The 25163-nt window shown below is 38.6% G+C and overlaps 1 protein-coding gene across 1 annotated transcript in view; it reads left to right on the top strand.

Annotated features, from left to right (window-relative positions):
* The window catches only part of LOC136876503 (soluble calcium-activated nucleotidase 1), a 71051-nt gene that overhangs the window by 8861 nt on the left and 37027 nt on the right, over positions 1-25163 (top strand). The window contains exons 2-3 of the mRNA XM_067150515.2: positions 4368-4571; positions 21397-21554. Of these exons, the coding sequence (XP_067006616.2) occupies positions 4368-4571; positions 21397-21554 (362 nt within the window). The remainder of the gene's footprint in view (positions 1-4367; positions 4572-21396; positions 21555-25163) is intronic.

Here is a 25163-nt window from a genome sequence, read left to right as displayed (position 1 = left end):
TGCAAAATTAAAATAATATGGGAATCCAGTTTGGATAATTAAGTTATGAGATGCAGCTCTATTTTTTAAAATACAAGGATCAAATAAACCAATAGCCACAAAAAGCATTCATCAAAGAAGAAGAAGAAGAAGAAGAAGACCAGCCAATTGTAATAGGTGATATGCTTCAATCCTGAGATGTTAAGTGAAGAGGAACTGAAAGGAAGAAGTAATGACCACATTCTTTATGATTGATTTTGCCACAATCTCAATTTTGATGCACTCGTTTTTTAATACAGTCAAATTAAACTTAAGTGTATGAGTATTTCCATGTTTTTGTGTCCATTTTGAGATTGATAAGAAGTTGAAACCCATAGCAAGAAGATAAACCAATAGAAGGGAAGCAAATAAAGCTCAGCTGTGCATCTTGTTATAGATAAAATAATCATTAGCATAAAGAAATTGAAATAGTCACTAATGCAGTCAGTAATGAAAAACAAAAGCAGACATCTCTTAATAATGGTGTGTGGCCTCCAGAGAGTCCAATTATGCAACCTGCACATCTGTGAGGATGGGGCCCTACCTAAGATGAATTGTAATGCTGAGGACGGCACAAATACCTTTCTCCCGAGCCATAGGAATGAACTAATGGAAGTCAAAATCCCCAACCCAGCTTAGAATCAAACCCGGGACCTCTTGGACCAAAGGCTAGCATGTTAACCATTCAGCCATGGAGCCGGCGGACAGGTATCTTTTCACAGGAAAGAAATAAGTTAACTGTATTCAAGATATGACCTACCGGTAATTGACAAATTCCAATAACTCTACAACTTGTTTTCAACAAGATTGGAATGCATGCTTTCATGGAAATGAGTCTATTTTGTTCATTCCCCTTGCAATCTTATCCTCATATCCTTCTTTAAAGTAAGTCATACAGTGGAAATGCCTTCAGCAATTAGTCATCTTGCCTCCCTTTTCCCTTTGAGATTTTGAAATTGGTGTTCATGTCTAGGGCCGGCCCCATGGTTTAGGGGTAGTGTGCTTGCCTCTTACCCAGAGGGTTTGATCCCTGGCCAGGTCAGGAATGTTTACATGCATCTGAGGGCTAGTTTGCAGTCCATTCAGCCTATGTTGTTTGTGATTACAATTGAGGAGCTATGTGATGGTGAGATAGTGACCCCGACCTAGAAAACCAAGAATAACAGCCAAGACGATTTGTCATGTGGACCACACGATACCTTGTAATCCACAGGCCTTCAGGCTGAGCATCTGTTGCTTGGCAGGCTATGGCCTTTCAAGGCTGTCGTATGATGAAGTTTGGTTTTATTTTTTCATGTCTAGGGAAGCAACGAACCTTAATATCAGGTAACTGCTCCCTTTTTGCATTCTCTTGTCTCTCCTGCCCTACTTCCTTCTTCACCTAGTACCAGCATGTACTTTTCAGCTACGGTAACTCCCACTGACAAAGGATGAAGGAAATTGACAATTCTAGACGTTTGTGTGTACTGTATCTATGAGTGCTTACCTGGTAAGTTACTGCTTTGTTTGTTTCTATATGCATAAATAGTTTGCTCTTGTTGAATTTCTTAACTGAGCATTTATTTGGAAAACAAATAACTAGACTTCTGATTTGAGACAAAAACCTGTTTTGTTCTTGAAGCGGTAACTGAAAATGAAGGTGTATTTACACGTTTCATGTATTTATAAGGTTAAAAACGGTGGTTGCATAGTGCCTAAGAATGCCTCAATGGAGACCTATATTTGCCTGTTGTTCTTTTTGTCCATAGACTGGTTTGATACAGCGCTCCATGGCACCCTACCCTGTGCTAACCTTTTCATTTCTACATAACTGCTCTAATGTGCTTATCACATTCATACCTTGGTCTACCCCTACTATTCTTATCTCCCTACACACTTCCCTCAAAAACCAATTGAACAAGTCTTGGGTGTCTTAATATGTGTCCTATCATTCTATCTCTTCTTCTCGTCAAATATAGTCACAACGATCTCCTCTCACCAGTTCAATTCAGTATCTCTTCATTCGTGATTTGATCCATCCATCTTACTTTCAGCGTTTTTCTGTAACACCACATTTCAAAAGCTTCTATTTTCTTTCTGAGCTAGTCATCGTTCATGTTTCAGTTCTATACAGTGCTACACTCCAGATGAGAGTCTTCAAAAATATCTTTCTAATTCCTATATAAGGTTCGAAGTGAGCAAATTTCTTTTCTTAAGAAAGGCCTTCCTTCTGAGAAACTAAAATATTTGCCGACTCATTTTTTAATATCTTGAAGAGTATATTCTTGAAATACTTTTCAAACAAAATTTTAAAAGCGAGAAGGTGTAAACTACACTTCCCAGAAATCCTTAAGAACCTCCTGCAGTAAACATGTCCGTAGTCTGTGTGTCGTGAGTTAGGAGACGGTGTCCATTGACCTTCTGGAAACAAAACTCTTCATTTAATTCTGTGAGAACATTTCATTGTATCCGTTTGTTCAGTCTGTGCATTATGCTGGAGGTGTCTACTCCAAAGTCATCTTTAATTAAACTGGTTGCAGGAGTTTCCCCCATTTCACATTATGGTAAAATTATTTTCTGTGACATTTGTAGCAAAGAGGTGAGTGGAATTTTTATATTTCCCCCTAAAGAGTTATTGTAAATTTAGGAAAATGAAAAATGGTATTTTAATTGATAAATGCTTATTAAAATATGTAAAATTGGAGCTGCCTAAAGTACATTTTAGAGCCTATTTTTTTCATATTTGGGAGCATGTTTTAGGCACCTAAAATAACACTTCACCCGTTCACTGCACACTCTGCACTGCACCGCAATTGCCTAGACATACTGGTGATAGCCTATAATGTGTTCAGTGTACAGATCTCTGAACCACCTGAATAGGAAACCTCATTTTATTTATATATTAGGTAGAACTTCAATATTAAACCATCCATTCAGCCTCTATTTTGTGTAGTCTAAATAGCCTTCATTTTTGTCAGTAGTCTTCCTGTCAAAAGGGATACAGGACAGTAGCAATGTAGTCCATTTGACCTCCTGATTATAAAATAAATTTCTACTATATCTTGCTGGAATCCTATAAGTTGAGCCTCATTGGAATCCTAAACCCAAATTGCCTTCTTTGCAAACATGTCTAATATAACCAGAAATAATGCTTTGGCAGAGCTTACGAACAACACATGTCAAGTCTACTGGCCTGTATTATCACCCTTTCCCTTGCACACTGAGGCTACTACTGCAATTCTCCATTCATTTGGTATTGCTTCTTCATGCAAGCAGTAATCAAATAAGTATTTCAGATATGGCACTATATCCATCCCATTGCCTTTAGTGTATCCCCAATAATCTTATCAATCCAAGCTGCTCTTCTAGCTTTCAACTTTTGTATATATATATATATATTAAATGTCTTTTTTATAATAGGTAAATTTCAGTGATTTGTCAATATCAGGTGCCTCCTCTAACTGAACATTATCCTTATATCCAACCACCTTTACTTACTACTGACTGAATACTTCTGCCTTCTGTAAGTTCTCACATATACACTCACCTCGTTTATTAATGATCCCTGGAATGTCCTTCCTTGGAACCTGTTTCCGTCTTAAAGTACCTATTCATATCCTTTTTATTGTTCCCTAAAATTCATATGGCTGCCAATTATATTTGCCATCATGTTATCTTTAGCTGACTTTTTTTTGCCAAATTCAATTTTCTAGCAAGTTCCTTGACATTGAGTCGCTAGCTGTACAATCTACTCCATCTCATAGCAGTTAATCCCAGCCAGACAATTCTGTCATTCCTTATTCAATAATGATATTGTGTTCTGATCCTCCTTCACTTTATTCAGAAAGGTAAATTGATTATAGGGAAAGACTAGCTGAATAGTAAGTTGTGCTCAATTCATACAAAATGAGGTGGGTTTGATTCTCTGTGGGATATTATAAGAAAAATATTGACAAGATATTGTATTTTCAATACAATATCAAGTAAATATGATGCTGTCTTTAAGTTGAGTTAGGATCTCAGGCAATGAAGTAAATATCCAGAGTAAAATATACAGTACGTCAGACAGGATTTCCCACTTCTGGAGAAGCATATGGCCCTGAACCAAAAATTGAGTGCCAGGTTAATCCCTGAGGCCAGAGTGGGCTGGACATAAAGTTAACTGCTTTATGTCATTTAATGTCGAGCTACGGGTAGTGGAGGCCTTTTGCCTTCCATACCTCAAAAGGCCTTTATTGCCTATATAGCTTAGCTTAAATTGAATATGCCATATTTTTTTGAGGAAACCAAGTGCATGTTTTTCCTATTTTCTGCAATGTCTTGTATGTTTGCTGGAGATTTTTCTTAATTCCATGACATTATTGTTGCAGGCTTCAAAATGGAGTGGGCAGCTGTGAAAGACCAATTCCTGTACCTTGGTGGGCTGGGGAAGGAGTGGACATCAGGCACGGGAGAATTACTTAACTATAATCCACAGTGGATTAAAACTGTATCCCCAACAGGAGAGGTCTCTCATCATAATTGGCGTGATAAATACAGTAAACTCAGGCGCTCCTTTGGAATTGAATTTCCTGGTAAATGACATCTGTTTTACCATATTAGCTTAGAAGAGTACTGTCACTGTGTTAAACTGAGAGGAACTGAACAAAAAAAAAAAAGATTATTAGAATTGAAGAGCTGCAGCTATTGTACAGGTTGTCCTTCAGTTCTCCCATTTATTTATTTATTTATTTATTTATTTATTTATTTATTTATTTATTTATTTATTTATTTACTTATTTATTTACTTACCAAGCTCGATAGCTGCAGTTGCTTAAGTGTGGCAACTATCCCGTATTCGGGAGACAGTGGGTTCGAACCCCACTGTCGGCAGCCCTGAAGGTGGTTTTCCGTGGTTTCCCATTTTCACACCAGGCAAATGCTGGGGCTGAACCTTAATTCAGGCCATGGACAATTCCTTCCCTTTCCTGTCCCATCGTTGCCATAAGAATATTGATATAGACGTTGATTCCCATAGGGAAACCAAAATATTTGTCCCGAATAAGTAAATTTATAATACCAACATAAATGGTCTGTTATTGGACATCATACATTTTCCAGCTAACTCGTTCCTAGTTGCCAGAGTTTCGCCCCAGTGTGCTAAGTGGGGCTCATCAGTTGGTAAATAGCACACCCACCAAGACGCATGGCTAGTACGTACCGTGGAGGCCACTGCGTAGGCTATTTGCAGCCACCGGCGGTGCCAGTTTACCAACTGATGAGCCCAACTTGGCACACTGGGGTGAAACGCTGGCAACCAGGAATGAGTTATCTGGAAAATTTATAATGTCCAATAACAGACCATTTATGTTGGTATTAAAAGACCTATCTGTGTCGGTGCGACGTAAAGCAACTTGTAAAAAAATAAAAAAATAAAATAAAAAAAAAATTGTGAAATTTTCCAGGCGTTTCACTCTCAGAAGATCGTCTTTGACATTGCTCTCTAAACATGACCACATAATGGAAAGATGTTTGAAAGCAAGCCTCTGCTCTCATAAAATTCCTTACAGCCCAGTAAATAATTGCTATGTTGTTTAGATTAATGCTTTCACAGCCCATGATTGTAGACATGATAATAAGCTTTCGCGTGTCAAAAAAACAAGGCAAAATTCTTTACATTTCACAGAGAACTTTGTTCCGTATCTCCAGAAGAAAATCTTGACTGTTCCTGAATGAGAGCATCAGTTACTACAGACCAATGGTAGAGCATTCTTAAATTCAAACCTTCATTAGTGGAGGAGTCTTCCTCGCGAACAGTCGAGATTTTCTTCTGAAGACGCGGAGTAAAGTTCTCTGCGAAACCTAAAGAATTTCTCCTTTGGGTTTCTTGACACAGCGAAAGCTTATTATCATATCTACAATTGTTATGTTGTTTATACATAGTATTTGTCATTTAAAAAACAGACATGATCTGCCCCATTTAACCTGTACATTTTTCTACTTCCATAACAAAAATATGTATAACATGTAGAGCATACTCATTATTTTTTTAAATGCAAAAAATAACATTTGCAGGTCGCCCAATCTGTTACAAAAACACACTTAGGTTACAAATAATTGTCATGCTTGGAGAGGAAAATTTATTTGAAAAGCCTCAAAAACCCTCAGTCCAGAATTATTGGTAGAGATATGTAAGTCCAGACTGTAACGTATTAAGAATTCATGCACCAGGCGAGTTGGCCATACAGTTAGTGGTGCACGGCTGTGAGTTTGCATCCGGGAGATAGTGGGTTTGAATCCCACTGTCGGCAGCCCTGAAGATGGTTTTCCGTGGTTCCCCATTTTCACACCAGGCAAATGCTGGGGCTGTACCTTAATTAAGGCCATAGCCACTTCCTTCCAACTCCTAGGCCTTTCCTATTCCATCATCGCCATAAAACCTATCTGTGTCGGTGCGACGTAAAGCCACTAGCCAAAAAAAAGTTCATGCTGTTAGGACAAGTTATCTCCCCCTCCAAGTGAAAGCCTTGTTAATTCTTTTATATTTGAATCCCATTTTATGTCATACAGTATAATGTGATGATGTACTTCCTATGAATAGATCACTTGTTTTTCATCCTCTTGCAATATTTATAAATTGTAGGATGGTTGGTGGTTACCACTGCCATGAACTCAAAGCTATTGATCTTAATCATTGTTGAAATTTTGATGTACTGACACATCGGAATGAAATCTAACATCTTATGCCTCATTTTGTTTGGCATATTACTATACACAGACCACTGGTGGTAAACTGATATATATATACACACACACAAACACACACACACACACAGAGAGAGAGAGAGAGAGAGAGAGAGAGAGAGAGCGCGCGTGCGCATTTAAGACAGGGTTGAACTGTCACCTACCACCCAAGACTTGTACTGCAGCAGTTTATAGAAAGTGTTCCCAACTAAAGCAGTTAACTGAATTTCTTCTTAGATATTCTCCAAACATTTTTTTTTTTTTTCCTAAAGCAAGCTGCTGCAGCAGTACAATCAAATATTCTGATGCAAGAAATAGAAGAGGAATCTGTTTCAAAATAAATTCCACTTCCCCCATATTGTAGCAAGCCTGTTCCTTTGTATGACTTAGAAAAGTTATTGTTCTTGATATCTGAAGTCATCTCCTTTAAGATTTGACTCAGTTAATTTAAAAATGTTAGATTCTTCAGTCTTAAGAGGAGTGAACTGCTTGTTGATACGACAAAAAATACCTCAACCGATGTGTCGCTCCACCTGTCATCAAAGGTATTTTATATCTACTGCCAGGGTTTCTTGAGGCCACCCCTAACATGGAGAACAGACGCCTTTTGCAGCCGCTTCTAAAGTGGAGTACAGATGCTTCACGGTGATATTTAGTGGTATTTCCTTCAACTGAGAGACCACCACCACCTTCCCAAAGGAGCTCCTTCGCCCAAAGCTATTGGATGTTAGGTTATTTCCCACAGCCCAACACTCGCCGTAGAGATGCTGGCTGCACGGTCTACGCTATTACTGTGGCAGGACAAAACCTGGCCAGACCCACTTCAAATACCTTGGGTCATGCATCACCTCAGACTGTAGTATGATTCCTGATGTCAAGACAAGTGTCAGCACCGCATGGGATAACCTTGTATCTAAAATCGAAAGTCTACCGCACAGTGATTTGACCAGTGGCCCTTTATGGATCTGAATGCTGGCCTAGAACATCGAAGCACGAACAGGCACTTCATGCAGTGGAAATGAAGATGCTGCGGTCATCCAGTGGCTTGACTCGACTAGTCCCTATCATTTAAAGATAAAAATTTCATTGTTCCGTATTGAAAAGTATCACAGTTAAAATTGAAATAATAAATAAAGAGGTTCAATCTATTCAATACAAAAGAATAAGGCATTTTCTACCTCCAATAACCCATCCTCCTAACCCACCCTAAACTAACCGTCCTTCATCTCCCTATCTTATCTTATCCTTTCTCAACACCGTTTAACTTCAATCTCTTTTATTCTTCTCTTATTCCACTATTCCTCTTCTTCTATTAATTTATCCTATCTTTTCTTTTCACCTCAAAAAAAAAAAACCTACAATGCCACCTTCATTTTGGTTCTTCTCATTCAAATTTAACTCTTGCCTTGCGCCGACTTCGACTACTTCAATCACGACCTGAATTTTTTACATTTTAAAAAATAGCGCACTGTGCATATATGTTTTCATTTGTTTCCGGTATTGCGTTTTTTACTATATTTTTTCTCTTCACAATTGTTTTTTTCACGTCAACTGTTCCAAAAATTTTACAGGATCATAATTACTTATTCAATTATATTGAATTATAATATATGTATCTATATATACTTACATTCCCATGACCGAAGCAAATACTGGATCATTAAGCTATTCTTCATTTTATGTTGGCGTTTGAAACCACAGTGCCTGATGTTGAATATATCGCGCTGATCACCGGGAGCTGGCAAGTTACTTCAATTGATCTACTCATCTTCAGCTTCAGCACGATTATGGATCTTCATATGTGTTCGATTGTGTTATGACTTTGTGCCTGACAGTGTATACAAGCTAGCTCATTTAACCGTTCTCCGCTTTTCCTTAACATTATAAGACTTTGCCTAACACTGCGTGTGCCTTACTGCTGTTCAGAAAATTACGCACTGTTTCTTTTAAGCGACTTACATTTTACTTCTTCTGAATTTTACAGTGCCTACCCCCGTCATTTTTATATCGCCTCTTCTACTGATCCGGAGTGAACTTGATCGCTTATTTTCTTTTTCGTATGCATTGTTTTTCATGTTTTAATTGGCTGATGATGACCTGGACTAGGGTCGAAACCGGTACCACTTCTACTTATTATTAAATAAGAATGTAATCACTGCATTTCTTATTCTTTTGTATTGAATAGGTTGAACCTCTGTATTTATTATTTCAATTTTAACTGTAGACCCTATCAGGAATGATGCCGTGGGGAAGAAATTCAAGATTGCCTCAGTCACAGAGAAAATGCGTGAATCACATCTGCGATGGTATGGTCATGTACTCCGTAGCAGTGAAACCTCAGTTGCAAAGACTGCCCTTCAACTGAACGTGGAGGGTCACCAACCTCGAGGGCAAATTCAAACACGCTGGCTGGATGGGGTGAGAGATGACATGCAGCTCACCAAACTCACCCCTCGGGACGCTATGGATCGATTGAAGTGGAGGAAACATTGCAAGAAGGCAGACACCACATAAGTGGGAAAATGCAAAGATGATGATGATGAGATTCTTCAGTCTACTGAAACTAATTTTAAATAATTAAATATATAAACTATCCAAAAAGAAAACATATGGTAACAGAATTATACCTAAAGTAATACCATGGCCAGTTCTGCTCATCAGGGTTTGCGAAGATGTCTTAGAATCATAATTCAAACATGTGAAAATAACAAAACACTGATATAACAAACACAAAACATACAATACTCAGCTTGAAATTATAAACCTAGGCCTAATACAAATTCAGTCAGTAAATGATTGATTGGCTGATAGATTGCTAAATCACATAAATACTAATTCCTATTAAATATAAAACTGAACATATTGAAATGCTGAGATAAAACTAATAACACACAAACTGATGGGAATGACAACAATTATACATAGAAGCTGCAACACAAGTAGGGGACACAAAATAAAGCAGTGCACACTTGTATTGTGATCGTGAAACTGAGTAGAAAAGAACAGTTAGCATTGTGATAACATAGGTTGCTTTGCTATGACTAATGTAGCTGTACTTATCAGCTACTGTAGAAAACTAACACTGGAATGTCAAAACAGCCGTTAGCTACTTCTTTGATCTTTCATTTCTTAACCTGTTTAGTGAGTGGTGAGGACAATTGCTGAAAAAACTTTCAAAATATGAGGAAGATGCAGGAACATTTAGCCACTTTACTGCAAGTTCAATTAGTACTGATACTTTTGTACGTTAGGGTATGACTTCTTTGTGACCCCATGTTCCAGTGCCATAGATCGATGAACTTTTGCTCAAAAGTAAAGAAAAAGACATTATTTCTAATTAATTTTTGAAAGAGTTCACCTCCAAACCAAAAATTGGTTTTACCTTATATAAATACAGGCATAAGGTAACAAAATCAAATTTCTTTTTTTAGCAGTGATGTATTTAAATTATAATGATATAATTGTATAACATGCAGTTTTTGAAGCAATTGACAATTTATTATTATAGAATAACATACAGAATTAGAAAGAATCACAAAACCACAAACTTACATATTGATTCTACAAGTACCAATAGTTGTATTGAGCTGTAAGAGCTGAAAATGAGTATTTTGCATAATAATAGCTTAATGTAAAGTCATTATTTTTCGTTAGACAAAATGAATCCAAACTGTAGCTTATCTTTTTTTTTACAGATGTTATAATGATCTTGAACACACTTGACTGCCTGTTTTGCATACTGATTTGATCTAGAAATTTCCAGTCTTGAAGGTTCTTGATTTCAATACCTTTTTACACTTCTTGACCGTGCAGGGTGCTGCATAGTTTCTGATAATCATCTGCATTGTACATTTGGTCGGTAGACCAATGGTCTGCCGTACTGTAAGAGATAAATCTACAAATTTTGAGTATTGAGGTGGTTCTTTCTGGTAAAGCATAAATGATAAAAAGAGTTGGTATTGCTTGGAAATTCCATCTGGCATTATGTAAGTTAGGTAATAAAATTACTTCTTCAGTTATTCAAGGGATTTACTACATTACACAATTATTCAGAAAAGCACAATCTTATGTAGTTACATCATTTTAAATTAGTAATTGTTGTAGAAATTTCTGGACACTTCTGTTAAATTATAGAAAGTTCAGTACTGTCCGAGAAGGCTCCAGAGTTTTTTTACAAAACATTCAGAATACGTTATAAAGTAACAAAATATTTGAGGTGTTTGAAGAAAGTTTGACAAGACTCAAGAAAGTAAGAGGGATGTATCTTGTATGTATGACTGAATACGATTTCAAAAAGCTAAAGAGAATTAGGGCCTCTTTCATTACTTTTGAGCAAAAGTTCATTGCTTCATGACAGGGGAAATCAGTTTTCTTACAAATATTCATAACCCTAATGTACATAGCTAGCCTCTAGAAAGTAGATGGGCTAGTAACACCCTTGTTTCTAAAATTGAGAAAAGTGCTATTTTCACTTGAATTTTTTTTTATTGTTTTAAATTTTATTTTGTCATTGTTATAGTCCAGGAAGTAATCTTGTAGCAAGAAGTACTCTTGAGTGCAAGAAGTTTATAACTAAGCCAAGCTGTCTCTTTCCGAACAGTCTTCTCTAGTTTTGGCTGTCAGTTGCATTCACTCTGCATTGTATTGGAAATTCTGAATTTCGTATGGTCACATTTATTGATTAAATTGCATACAGATTCAAACAGCTTAATTCTACACTGCCTGACAGAAAAATTGAAGCACCCAGAAGAAGAAGAGGAAACGAAATGAAACTTCACATGTTAACAGGGTGTGTGATGTTATTTCAGTGATTACAAAATAGTCAAATTTATGAAGAACTTGACAGTATGAGCCCACTTATCAGTATGACGTTGCACCTCCTCTGGCCTGGATGCATGCACTGATTCAGTTGGAAAGGCTGTCATATAGCCGTTGTATCCCCTCCGGAGGCCAGCTGAGCTACAACTGTTGTAACTGGTCCGTGACATCCTGGATACTGGCACTGGGTTGGAGTAGACGTTTAAGCTGGTCGCACATGTTGTATCGAGGACAGATCTGGGGATCTTGCTGGCCTCGGTAGTACCTCAACACCGTGCAGACAGTTCATAAAGATGCGTGCCGTCTGCGGACAAGCATTGTTCTATTGAAAAATGACACCACAATACTGTCGCATGAGGGGTAACATGTGAGGACGTAGGATGTTTGTGACGTGTGGTTGTGCCGTCAAGAGTTCCCTCAGTCACTACCAGCCATGACCTGAAGTCACACCCGATGGCTCCCCACATCATGACGCCAAGAGTAACACCGCTGTGCCTCTCCAAAACATTGGAAGAATGGGACCTCTCCCCAGCCCAGGTTCCCACCATACTCAGACGATGGTCATCCAGGGCAGAGCAGAACCGTGATTCATTGCCGAACACAATGCGAAGCCATTCATTAGCAGTCCTTGCTTCCCGTCATGACACCGCTCTAAACGCAGATGTTTGTGTTGTGGTATTAACGGCAGCCTACGCATGGGATGGTAATTCCCTAGTCCAGCTGCTGCTAGTCTCTGACCAATGGTCTGGTATGACACAGAATGTTGCAGGGAATCCATTACTTATTCTCGGATGGCAGGCGCAGATGTGAAGGGGCTACGATGTGCTTGGTGCACAATATGGCAATCCTCCTTTGTGGTGGTCAGATGTGGTCGACCGGAACCTTGACGATGAGTATACCTGCCCTCACATTCCCATGCAGTCCAACATTTGGCCACTGTTACCTCCAAATGTCCCACAAATCTGGATATTGCACAATTTGACCAGCCGGCCAAATGGAAACCCACAATGAGGCCCCTTTCAAACTTTGTCAGGTGCTAATAACGCTGTCTCACACGAGTACGCGGCATCTCAGTGTCCTTCACAGTGATCACATAACATTTGATACTGTTCACGCCACATATACCACACTGCTAGGCCTTGTAACAACACTAACCATGAAAAACACTAATGCACTCTGGCAGCCATTCTACCAATCACAGAGAATTGCAACTCTAATCATTTACATACTGCCAATTTTGTGTACGTATACGAAGTTGCACTGACATCTCACCATCTTCAGGTTTCTTCGATTTTTTTTTGTCAGGCATTGTATCATCAAATTGTTTCCTAAAGTTGCCATCAAACATCAATTGTAGGGTTCATTGATATTTTTCATAACTGAGAGATCCTGTTTTAGACGAAGACATCTCTATTGCTGTACCAATGTGGTCACCACCACATGCAAGGAGATTGACTTCTTAATCAGGTACAGTGATTGCTTTTTAAACAGTATTTATCCTTATTGCAATTGCGACTCAGATTGTTTGGCGAGTAGACTTACTGCACTGTCTGAAATGCATGTAATCAGCCAGAAATACTTTTTTTTTTGCCTGCTTTCATCTTGTTGGAAAATTTTCTTCTTAAATTAAAATATTGTTATTATTAAACTCAACACTAAAACTTCATGCAACACATAAAACTAGTGACTTGCCCGAGCTTGGCACAGGAGCAGTTTTGAATTTATGATAAGCCTCATGAGATTACCTTGTAGGTGACTTGCACTTGTATGTCAGATGTGTTCTGAAATACGTTTATTCCAAGAACAGCGCGTGTTAACAGCATCATTTAAGCATTTAGCAACTCTTCGACAGTATCACAGTTTACAGTCTGTGGAATGCGTTGTTTTGTAGACGAGATGCCACTGATCAGAAAGCCACATTTCATCTAGGCACACACTCAGAATACTACAAAGGACTGTGTTCAGTGTAGTAACAGACGTTACAAAGAAAAGCAAAGAGAAACCCACTTCTTCAGAATCTTTGCAATGAAAGTAAGCTTTCATCAAGGTGTTTGTTTCGATACATGCTATACAAAGGGTAAAAGTAAACAATGAATTCTTCATTTCCAGATTTACGTGATCATGTAAAGAATTTCATATCCGTTTCTGGTCAGCTTTAGCTGTAAAGATAGTGGGCACTACACTCATATTTTCCAGGAAAATAAATACGAGTAAAGTTGTGTAACCAGACAACTTTATTCAAAGGCTAAGGGTAAAATTTATTTTCTCTTGAAGTATGTATACATTTACGTAGCCCAGTGTGACGTGTTTGCTAGGCCCTCCTGGTCACCTGCCTGTTGGCTTGTTCCATTCTCCTTGTGCGATATTTAATTCCCAAGTTGTCACTGGAATGACATCTGGCTCTATGGCTAACTGGTTAGCGTGCTGGGCTTTGCTCACAGGGGTCCCAGGTTCAATTCCCGGTAGGGTCGGGAATTTTAAACATAATTGATTAATTCCGCTGGCACGGGGGCTGGATGCATGTGTCGTCTTCATCATCATTTCATCCTCATCATAACACGCAGGTCGCCTACAGGAGTCAAATCAAAAGACCTGCGTCTTACAAGCTGAATTTGTCCTCGAACACTACCGGCACTAAAGCCGTGCACCATTGCATTTTTACTGAAATGACAAGGTTTTGTAAATCATACAGGCAAATTATGTATTACAAAGAATATTTTTATCTTAATAAGATTATTGAGATGAATAAAAAATTTATTTTGATACAGATTGGTTAATTTCAAAATAGGTTTTTTTTTATTATTGAAGTTGAATTTTTACTGCAAACTGTAACACAATAAATGCTTGTTGCAGACTTTTTTTTGTAACGACTCCCATGCTCATCAGTACTTTCATGCATACACTGCCTGCCAAAAATATTGAAGCACCTAGAAGAAATGGTTGGATGTCAGTGTAACTTCGTACACATACACATCATTGGCGGGTATGTAAATGATTAGAGTTGCAGTTCCCTGTGGCAGGTAGAACGACCACCAGAGTGCATTAGTGTTGTTCGTGTTTAGTGCTGCTACCAGGCCTGGCAGGGTATATAAGGGACTTGACCAACGTCAGATGTTCAGTGATCACTGCGAAAGGCACAGAGATGCTGCGTACTCATGTGAGACTGTGTTATCAGCACGTGTCAGAGTTAGAAAGGAGCCTCATTGTGAGTCTCCATTTGGCCAGCTGGTCGAATAGTGCAATATTCAGATTTGTGGTGCATTTGGATGTAACAGTGGCCCAGTGTTGGACTGCATGGGAACTTGAGAGCAGGCATACTCGTTGTCAAAGTTCTGGTCAACCATGTCTGACCACCACAAGTGAGGATCTCCATATTGTGCACCAAACGCATCGTAACCCCTTCACATCTGCGCCTGCCATCCAAGAACAAGCAGTGGACTTCCTGCAACATTTTGTCATCCCACACCATTGGTTGGAAACTAGCGGGAGCCGGACTAGTGAGTTACTGTCTCATGCATAGGCTGCCGTTAACACCACAACATAAACAGCTACGTTTGGAGTGATGCCGTGACCAGGAAGCAGGGGACTGCTGATGAATGGCGTTGCATTGTGTTCAGCGATGAATCTCATTTCTGCACTACCCCAGATGACCATCGTCTGAGAGTATGGCAGCAACCTGGGGAGAGGTGCATTCTTCCAGTGATTTGGAGAGGCACAGCAGTGATACTTCTGGCATCATGATATGGGGAGCCACTGGGTATGACTTTAGGTAACAGCTGGTAGTGATGGTGGGAACTCTGATGGCACAATGGTACGTCACAAACATCCTGTGTCCTCATGTTTTACCTCTTATGCGACAGTATCATGGTGCCATTTTTCAACAGGACGATGCTCATCCACACACGGCATATGTCTCTGTGAACTATCTGCATGATGTTGAGGTACTCCCGTGGCCAACAAGATCCCCAGATCTGTGCCTGATAGAACATGTGTGGGACCAGCTCAGATGTCAACTCTGTCCTAATGCCAGTATCCAGGATATCAAGGACCCATTATAACAGTTGTGGCCCAGCTTGCCTCAGGAGAGGATAAAACAGCTTTGACATCCTTCATAACCTAATCAATGCACCAATCCAAGCCAGAGGTGATGCAACGTCATACTGATAAGTGGGCTCGTACTGCCAAGTTCGTTATACGTTTGACTCGATTTTGTAATCACTGAAATGATATCATATATCCTCTCAAACCATGGAGTTTCATTTTGTTTCCTCCTCTCTTTCTGGGTGCTTCAGTCTTTTGGTCAGGCAGTGTATTTGGAGTCTATAATTGATGGTTTAGATAGTGTAAACCAAGAAAGTACTCAGATGGCCTTTTTTCCTTTGACTTCCTTCCCTAAAATGGCCACTGCTCGGCTCCCTTTTGTAATAGGTTAATGTTTCACACATCTAAACCTTTCACAATAAATGTACTATACAGTGGTGAAAGCTACTTTAAAATCAGTCTGGTGGTTCTCAATGTTAGCCTACACAGACACTTATCAGGGACTTTACATATTTAGTAGTTAGATATGAGTTACATTTCATCTGCTTAAATGTCTGCTTTGTTTCGTCTTCCGTCACGCTAATCTTTCACTGTGTTTGTTCTTATGAATGTTCCTGTTCTGCTTCCTATCTGTAGTGATTTATATTGATACTCTGTTTGTTCCAGTTTCATTACTTAAGCTCATTGGGTTACTTTTCTTACTAAAAGCCTTTATTTAACCACCTAATCAATACACAATTTTTCATTGAATAGTACTAGTTTTGGCCAATATGATGGCCATTCTGAGCTATCCACAACAGGAGCTAAGACCATAGATGATCACAAAAACACACAATGTATGCACATTCAAAATGTTCATTACAGTCTGTATCTAATACTTAACACTTGATCAGATAAAATTATAGTCTAATGGAGTTGGATCCCAATAAATTAGGGACTATAAATGATCATAAAAACACACACACATAAACAGTTTAAAAAAAAAATATTCTGTGTAATCTCTATCCAAAACTTAACAATTAATCAGATAAAATGTGACATTAACCCATTTGTGCCCAAATTATTTTTTTCTTACAATATTGATAACTTGTACATATAAACACTTAGTATGACCCATTATTCATGTAGAAATGAACAAAACCATATTTAGTTGTTTAGAACCTGTATAAACACATGGGTCGTTAACGACCCGCTAAGCACTTGCTCGGGAAACAGGGAGAGATGATGTTCTGAATATCAACCTTAGCAACAATTTATTTCTACAGACTTACAGTTCACATACCTTTAGAAATGAGTATTATAATAACACAAAAAGCAATAATTGTCATTGTTCTGTTATATTATAATAATATTTAGTACCCAAAACACGTAACTTCAGATTCCATAACTGACAGTGGAACTGAGACTCGCTCATGGTAATTTACAAAACACTTGTCATGAAGGGGAACATTATACCTCGCACAGGCCTTCAGTGTTTTATTACGACAAATCTTGCATTGGCGTCTAGGTTGTTGACTTATCAGCAGGTGCCCTCAATGGTCCTTCCTCTGGTATTCCTTGATAATGTCAAGCGATGTAAGTCAACCTCTTCCCTTAGGAGCTGCCCCATATTTGTAGAGCATTGCCTTGGTTGCTTCCTGACGGGAGTTAGGGCATCAAGAGACATAGCTTATCCTAAGAATCCAGGCATTGTTCATGCATAAACTGAGCAACCAAAACAAAATAGGAATGTACTTTTTTTGCCACGAATTGAAATTCGGACGAATTGCTTACACCCGTGGCCCCCGAAATACGGGATCATAGACTCGTCAATAGGTACTTTGTCTTTATTGGGAGCATTTATAAGAAATGACTTGTTTCTCACTTTACCCATTTTCTTACCTGCCGGGAGAGCCAAATTGTCACAAACACCAAGAAATCGGAATACTTCTTCAAACCTATTCCTACGCATGCTGTTCTGGACAAGTTCGTTTCTAACATCATCTGAGTTCTCCCAAAACATCCTCCTTCATGGTAGGGGTACATATCTACTCAGAAAAGTATGCCAAGGAAAGAGGCATAACCAACGGTATATTTCAATATTTTGAAGAACTGTATCTGCTTTGAGAAATGCATCCAAAAATCTATTGGGTATGATCGGATCGTAAAATTTCTTTTATGTGGATGATGAACATTGGATGAAGAATAGGGTGGGAATATCATATCACCTATTTCCCAATTGAAAGAGTAAGATTTGGCTGTCCCATTAGTACAATTTGTGTCCAAGCCACTACTGTGAACTTGTTCATTTTCCCGAAGTGGTTCAGGTTCATCCCTGAATTCGGGAGGAAGTTATGAATTGAAGTTACTCTTTATTAGTACCTGCACCACTAACTCTGCTGGAGCTTGAAGCTGAGCATGATTTAGTCTGTCAGGATCTGAACAATCTTCATCACCAGAGTCAGCATCCATTTCTTCTCCTCCTCCTCCTTCCGGCAGCCCAACACCTGATTCGGGGATATCTGAAGGATCGGCCGCTTCAAGCTCATCCAGAATTTCTGCAACTGTTAGTTGCTGTACTCTGCAATAAATTACAGAGCAATTAGGAATACTAAGACTAATTACATAAGGTTTAAGCTAAATATACGGTCATTATTGAGCAAATGTGAAAGTCAGTGTTAGTTCTCGGGTAACTGCCCAGCGGGTCGTTAACGACCCACACTAGGTTCTATTGAAAATACTGGAAATTCTAAGCTAGTTATGCGGATATCAAATTATGTATGTATATTATTGAAGTTTTAAATAGTAAATACTGCAATGAATAACCTGCCAATGGCAATATTTGTCAATTCTACTTACATTCTTCACCCGTGTGCAGAGGGCTGACGATCCATCTTTCTTCTATTGACTCCAGATCAAGGATAACGTCAACAATGAATCAAATTCCCGCCCAAACATATGACAAAATATATAATGGTTAACTTAATCAATCTTACAAGTGTCAAGAATGTAAGAGCTTAAAGAAAGATAGCATAATTTGATGGGTCGAAAACGACCCACCTGGGCATAAATGGGTTAATACTAATGTCTGTTGGTACTCTAAAAAGAGTGAGTTGTGAGAACATGCATATTAGGAACTACACTGCTCTTTTTAAATACATTTCTCATGAACATTAAAATGTTTTTGTTAAAAGGTCACAATGTTGAACTTGAATAGATTACTATTCTGACTGTTGAAACACATAAAAATATGTTATCCATTATATATGAATGAAAAGGTGGATTGATTTTCTGTAAGTTATAAATGCTGTTATATTGGCTGAGGGATATCCCAATGTTTAAGAAAATCAAGTCACTTCCGTCCGTAAGGGCGATAGTGGGGGGATACCCCTCAAGGTTCCAGTGGTGCACCTTATGTAGCTGTTAGTGCTATTAGTGTGTATTGATTAGATGGTTAAATAAAGGCTTTTAGTAAGAGGAGTAAGTCACATCCGTTAATATGGGCCTAAAAATGAAGTTCATTGCTTACAAGCTCATTGGGTTTGTGTTCTCCTGTGTTTGCCCTGGGTTCTACTGTGTGTGTTAAAGTGCAGTACAGTATCCGAAGCCTATTCATTGTATGAAGAAACAACTGTTTGTTTAATTTGAAAGAAAGCATTTATGAGGATGATTCAGTAGATGTTATACGGATATTCGCCGATTTTATGATGTTGTGAGCCCATTGATGGTGAAGCTACTGGCCTTCTGAACCCAAGTTGACGTACTTGATCCTGGCTCAGTCCAGTAGTGTAAAAATATGCCAGCCTCGTGTTGATTGATTTTCCAACAAGTAAAAGAACTCTTGCAGTGCAAATTCCGGCACCACAACATCTCTGAAAGCCATAACAAAAGTAGTTAGTGGAACATAAAACCAATGAAATTGTCAAATGTACATGAAGGCATTATTTCCTTTTATTAAAAGAAAGGTCATTATTCTCAGGACTATAAAGAAAAACTTCTCATGAAGGTGGTAGAGTTAAAAAGTTGTTCTCTAGACTCAAATCAAAATCCTTCAAATTTTATCACGAGTGCATTTCATTTGTGCTTTTTTTAATGAGATATTTTAATAATATCTAATAGTGTGCCTTGTGAAAGTGAATCCAGTGACTTGTAGAGTCACCCGTAAATATTTGAAAGACTTGACTATTTAAGTTGCTTGGTTTCCACAGGTAAATGTATCCGTTGATGACAGTTTCCCTCCTTTCTGGAACTTCATGGTGTTCATCTTACTCTGGTTTATATGCATGTCATTCTTTTGAGACTTCCAGTAGTCCATTAAGCACTTCCTGTAATGAGCTCTTGCTGTTACTCAATATAACCATGCCATCTGCATGTTAGAGCCTCTGTGGTTCAGGCTGCCTCTCACCACTGGGTTTCGTGGCTCAAATCCTGGTCACTCCAAAGCGGAGGTAGGGCAGGTTTTTCTCCAGGTATTCCGGTTTTTCCTGTCATCTTTCATTCCTGCAACACTCTCCAATGTCATTTCTTTTCATCTGTCAATCATTAATCATTGCCCCAGAGGAGTGCGACAGGCTTCGGCAGCCGACACAATTCCTATCCTCACCGCCAGATGGGGTCTTCATTCATTCCGTGCCTGACCCGGTCACTGACTGGGAAACAGGTTGTAGGTTTTCATTCATCTGCACATTAAGTACATACAAGGTCTAAACCCAGACCGAACACACGGTGTTTGTACTCTGCACTACGGCAGCTGCATCAGCCGAAATTATGTCGCACGCGGCCGCCCTGCTTTAAGCATGTATACAATCTTGTATGAAATCTTACCTTGTAAAAGATGCTAGAAATGTCATCCTTCCTGGGTTATAAGTTATGACTTCATGGGTTATACAGGCATTGTATCTGATAACCACGTTCTGGCTGATGCAAGTGAGTTCTGTCAGTGTAATGTTTCTGATTTCATTCGTAATGTTTTCTTTCAGTTCCTCTAAAGTGTGAGGATTTGTTCGATACACGTTTTCTTTCAGTTTACCCCACAAGTAAAAATCGCACACTGTTAGATCTGGAGAACGAGAGGCAAATAGACCAGCACTGATCACTCTGTCTGCAAACACTTCCGTTTTTTCTTCTTCCATTAACTGATGGAAGAACGGCATCAAAATGTCATCTTGGTACCTCTTTACTGTCGTCTTGAAAAAAATAGGCCCAATTATTCGTTATTCGTTATTTGTCTTGCACTAACAGCACACCAAATGTCAATCTTCCTATCATAATGAGGGACTTCATAAACACCATTTTCTGCACACCAATAACGAGAGTTATGACTGTTCACATGACCATTAAAATGAATTCAGAACTTTTACATAAGAAAATACTGTGTTGTAATGATAATTGTCTCACCATGGTAACAGCTGAGATTCAGACTGGTGACTCATGCTTGCAAGGTCAAGAACTATGCTTGTGCCTACCATACTGCAGCTGCCGTAGCCCAGAGTGCAAACGCCATGCGTTCAGTCTCCAGTTACTACCTTTTGTACTATGTCATGTGTGATTATATTAGATATATTTTTGATTTGAGTAATGTTTTATCAAAATGTGTTATGATATCAGTATTAATTTTTATTCTACATTTTTCTCATTACCAGAAAGTCCTATGGTTTCTTTATAACTGTATACATTGAATGCTGGTCATTGCTCTTCCGTATTTTCTTCCATTTCATATCTTTGCTTCCTGCCTCTCTTTTTGCAATTGATGTAACTTTTGAAGGAGTGAGTGGTTCCATATCAAAATAAAATACAGTTAAAAGTATTCCTAAAACCAACATTTGATATGTTTTATAGGTTATATGATTCATGAGGCTGTGGGGTGGAGTGCAGTTCATAAAAGGTGGTTCTTTCTTCCAAGAAGAGCCTCAAAGAACAAGTACAATGAAGAACTTGACGAGAAGATGGGAACAAACATAATCCTGTCTGCAGATGATAATTTTGAAGATATTCAGGTGAGTGTAATTCATGTTGTTGAGGCACTCTCTCTGTTATATAATTGTTTTATATATGTGATTTAAATACTAGCAAGGATAAGGTGAAGGTGGTGGTAGTGGGTGTGGTGGTGAAGGAGCAGAAGGAAGATGACAAACCGAAAATCATGTTAAATGGCATAAGGCCATTGTTCTAGAATGTAACTACTTGGTTAGGTAACCTAGCCAAATGCAAGGGCTGTTTATTTAGTAGTGACAACATTGTGTTGTATGTACATCAGGAAACAGAATCAGTGTTTCTTGCTTACATATATGTTAGGGTTATGCCACCTCCCTCACAGTTCATGGAGTCATCCATCCGACTCTCGACACATGCGCTGTGCTGCAAAGAATAATGTCTGTGAGAATCCGATCGAATGCTTAGTGTACAAGGTTTCTCAAAACAGAAACAGCGCAGCTGGATTAAAATTTGAATGTGCCCGTGGCCGAACAGCATCACAGTGTCATGTAGGTCTTTGTGAGGTGTGTAGGAATTTGGTGTTGCCTTACAGAACTGTGCTAATCTTTGTGGCCAGTGGAGCTACAAAACCTAGTTTGGCTTCCATTGGTGTTGACTTTCTGCCATTCTGACTTAAAAATAAACTAACTTGTAATGCAAAATGCATAAAATTATGATCCAAGAATTCATGATTAAGCCATCCATCACACGTTTGAAATCCAGGAGGCCTTTCTGGGCTGCCTGTCAAACACAGATATTCAAGACTGAAGATGCGTGACAGGAGAAATGAAGAAATATTTCAAGTCTAAATCACCACAATATTAACGACCTCACGCATATACCGGGTCTTCAGTTGCCATGGAGAACCTGTTGTCTGCTGAACAGAATTAAATTTGGTCATAGAAGAACCAATTCTAAGCTGCATAAATGGGGAAAAATAGAAATTCCAACTGAAGAATAAAGACTAGAAGTAGTGGCACAAACACTTGAGGAATTGCTAATACAAGCCACAACCCCAAGAAAGGACCAAAAGGCGAAACAATGGTTCGACCAGGAATGCTACCTGCTAAGAAAATAAGTACTGAAGGCCCTGCATGAACTAAAAACAAACAAGAAGAATCTTACACTCTATCAGGTATACAACAGAAAAAGAAGTATCTATAAAATGCTCATGCAGGTAAAGAAGATATACTGGGAGAAAGAAGGTAAAAGAATCATAGAAGAGGCAATGAAAGACCCATATATCACTCGACGTCCCAGGAAGCAAGCGCAGACACATTATATAAACATGGGAGAATGGATAACACACTTTAGCAATATACTCAACAAGGAAGGAATAACAAACATCCCAGAAAATAATCAAGGTACCAATACACTAGCGACAACAGAATGGACTCCGCTGACAACAAATGAAGTCCAAAACATCATCTCAAGCACAAAGAAAAACAAAGCCGCAGGCTCAGACAACATATACAGTGAGTACATAAGACACTGCTCATCTCCTACTGCCTACATGGACAAACTTATACAATAAATGCATTGAGACAGCCTCAATACCGGCGAGATTGAGACATTCAACTATTAAAGTACTCTATAAAGGCAATGGCAAACCATATGACACAAACATACACAGGCATCGCTCTGGAGAACATACCGTTCAAGATATTCACCAATACAATCGTGGTGAGAGTCAGAGGAGAAATAGATGAGTATCTACCAGAAAATCAATTTGGATTCAGGAAAGGAAGATCAGCTATTAATGCCATACAGTTACTACTCGATAACATATGGGAAGCCCTTGAAAGAAGAGATAAGTTTTAAGTAGTGTTTATAGACTTCACAAAAGTATTCGACCTCATAAATCGCAAACTTGTGACACAGAAGCTGGAAGAAACCCTAAACAGAAACAATCTGTGGACTGAAACCATAAAAACGATACTACAATGGAACAAAATAATAATCTCTTGACAATGTATCACTCTCAGAACCGATACTTCAAACGAACGGCATATTACGGGGTGACCCAGTTAGCCCGTTACTTTTCATCCTGGCAGCAGAAAAAATAATGAGAATAACCCATAAGGAAGACCGAGTATCGTACGCCTACGCCGTTGATATAGTGATCAGATAAAAGGACATCACAAAACTACAAAATGCTATAAAAGATATGGAGGAATGGTGCTACTAACACAAGTTTGAAATTAATACATCAAAAACAAAAATGATGGTATATAGGCAAGGAGGAAAGAATCCAAGCAATGGCAGAAATATTCATAAAGAGACAGAAAGTAGCCATAGTAAACGACTTCAAGTACCTTAGCATTACTCTGCAAACAAGTGCCAAATGCTTTATAAAGCATGTAACAAAGAAAGCAACACAGGCAGTATGGGTGATGCACAAAATCAACTACATCAGAACACTCAGCCTAGAGACGGCGATGGCACTATTTAGATCAATAATCATGCCTATACTAACACATGGGATAGAAATCATATGGCCGTACCTCACAGAAAAGAACCTATCCTCTCTAGAAAGAGTAAAACCTCTATACATGAAAAGAGCGATCGGAATATCCAAGACAACAAGATCAAGACTAGTCTACCTTCTAGCACGAGAATCCTTCATTGAAGACTTCAGAACACACCTGACCCTAGCCAACCCCAGAGCATCAGAAAATCTCCTAGCAACACTCAACAAAAAAAAGAGAAGAATTCTTTGGAACTGGGGCCATGATAGATCGGACATAGACAACATCCAGCTTCGAGATGAGGCACGTTTTCACAAGACTGGCAGTACATGGTTTCCACCATCTAATTTGTACCAACACCTCATACCATGAACCGACAGACATGTAAGTGCAAACTATGTGGATACATGTGTGAACGTTACCACATAGAACTCTGCATCAAAAGAACAAAAACATTTAAAGAATATGCAAACCAAGGCACAGGCACGCGAGTGCAGTGTGTGTAAATGTATTATTTTTTCTCTCTTTCTGCATGGCTATTTGGCTGGAATAAGTATAAATGGAGAATATCAGACTTCCCGCTATGTGGTTGTAAAACCAGATCAAGACCATAACACACATCGTTGAGAAGTGCTCCAAGAGACAATATAATGGCTGCCGGAACAAAAAATGACTGCTGTTTCAAAAACATTATAGACTGGGTGAAGTCACTCGATGTCTTAATTTGATCCTGTTCACATGTACTGTATTCATGTTCCTTCTTTGTGATACTGTTGTAAGTATCCATATGATAAATAAAAAGTGATTCTTATACATTTTTCTATGTCATACAAGGAAAAGAAAGGATTCCACCTATCAATATAGTTTATTATACTTGTAGTCCTTACAGTACCAGTTTTGGCCTATTTGGCCATCAGCTGGCTAATGTTGATGTTTTACAGGGATTACATTACAATATCTGAAGGAAGTTCCCATTTTTGATTGGCATATCTGGATATGTTTAATGGGGCATATAAGTTACAATTTATCGTTTAAATTACGGTTACGTAAGTATGAATGACCTTGAGGTTTAAGCTGTGATTGTAAAAAATCTTAACCTAAACTTAAGAACTCTACAAACACACAAAACACATTCAAATGTACTAAAACATATGTAAAGCACTG

Source organism: Anabrus simplex, chromosome 6, assembly GCF_040414725.1.
Source record: "Anabrus simplex isolate iqAnaSimp1 chromosome 6, ASM4041472v1, whole genome shotgun sequence".
Classification (NCBI taxonomy): domain Eukaryota; kingdom Metazoa; phylum Arthropoda; class Insecta; order Orthoptera; family Tettigoniidae; genus Anabrus; species Anabrus simplex.
Note: the sequence above shows the minus strand (reverse complement) of the source record. Positions and strands in the feature narration are given on the sequence as shown.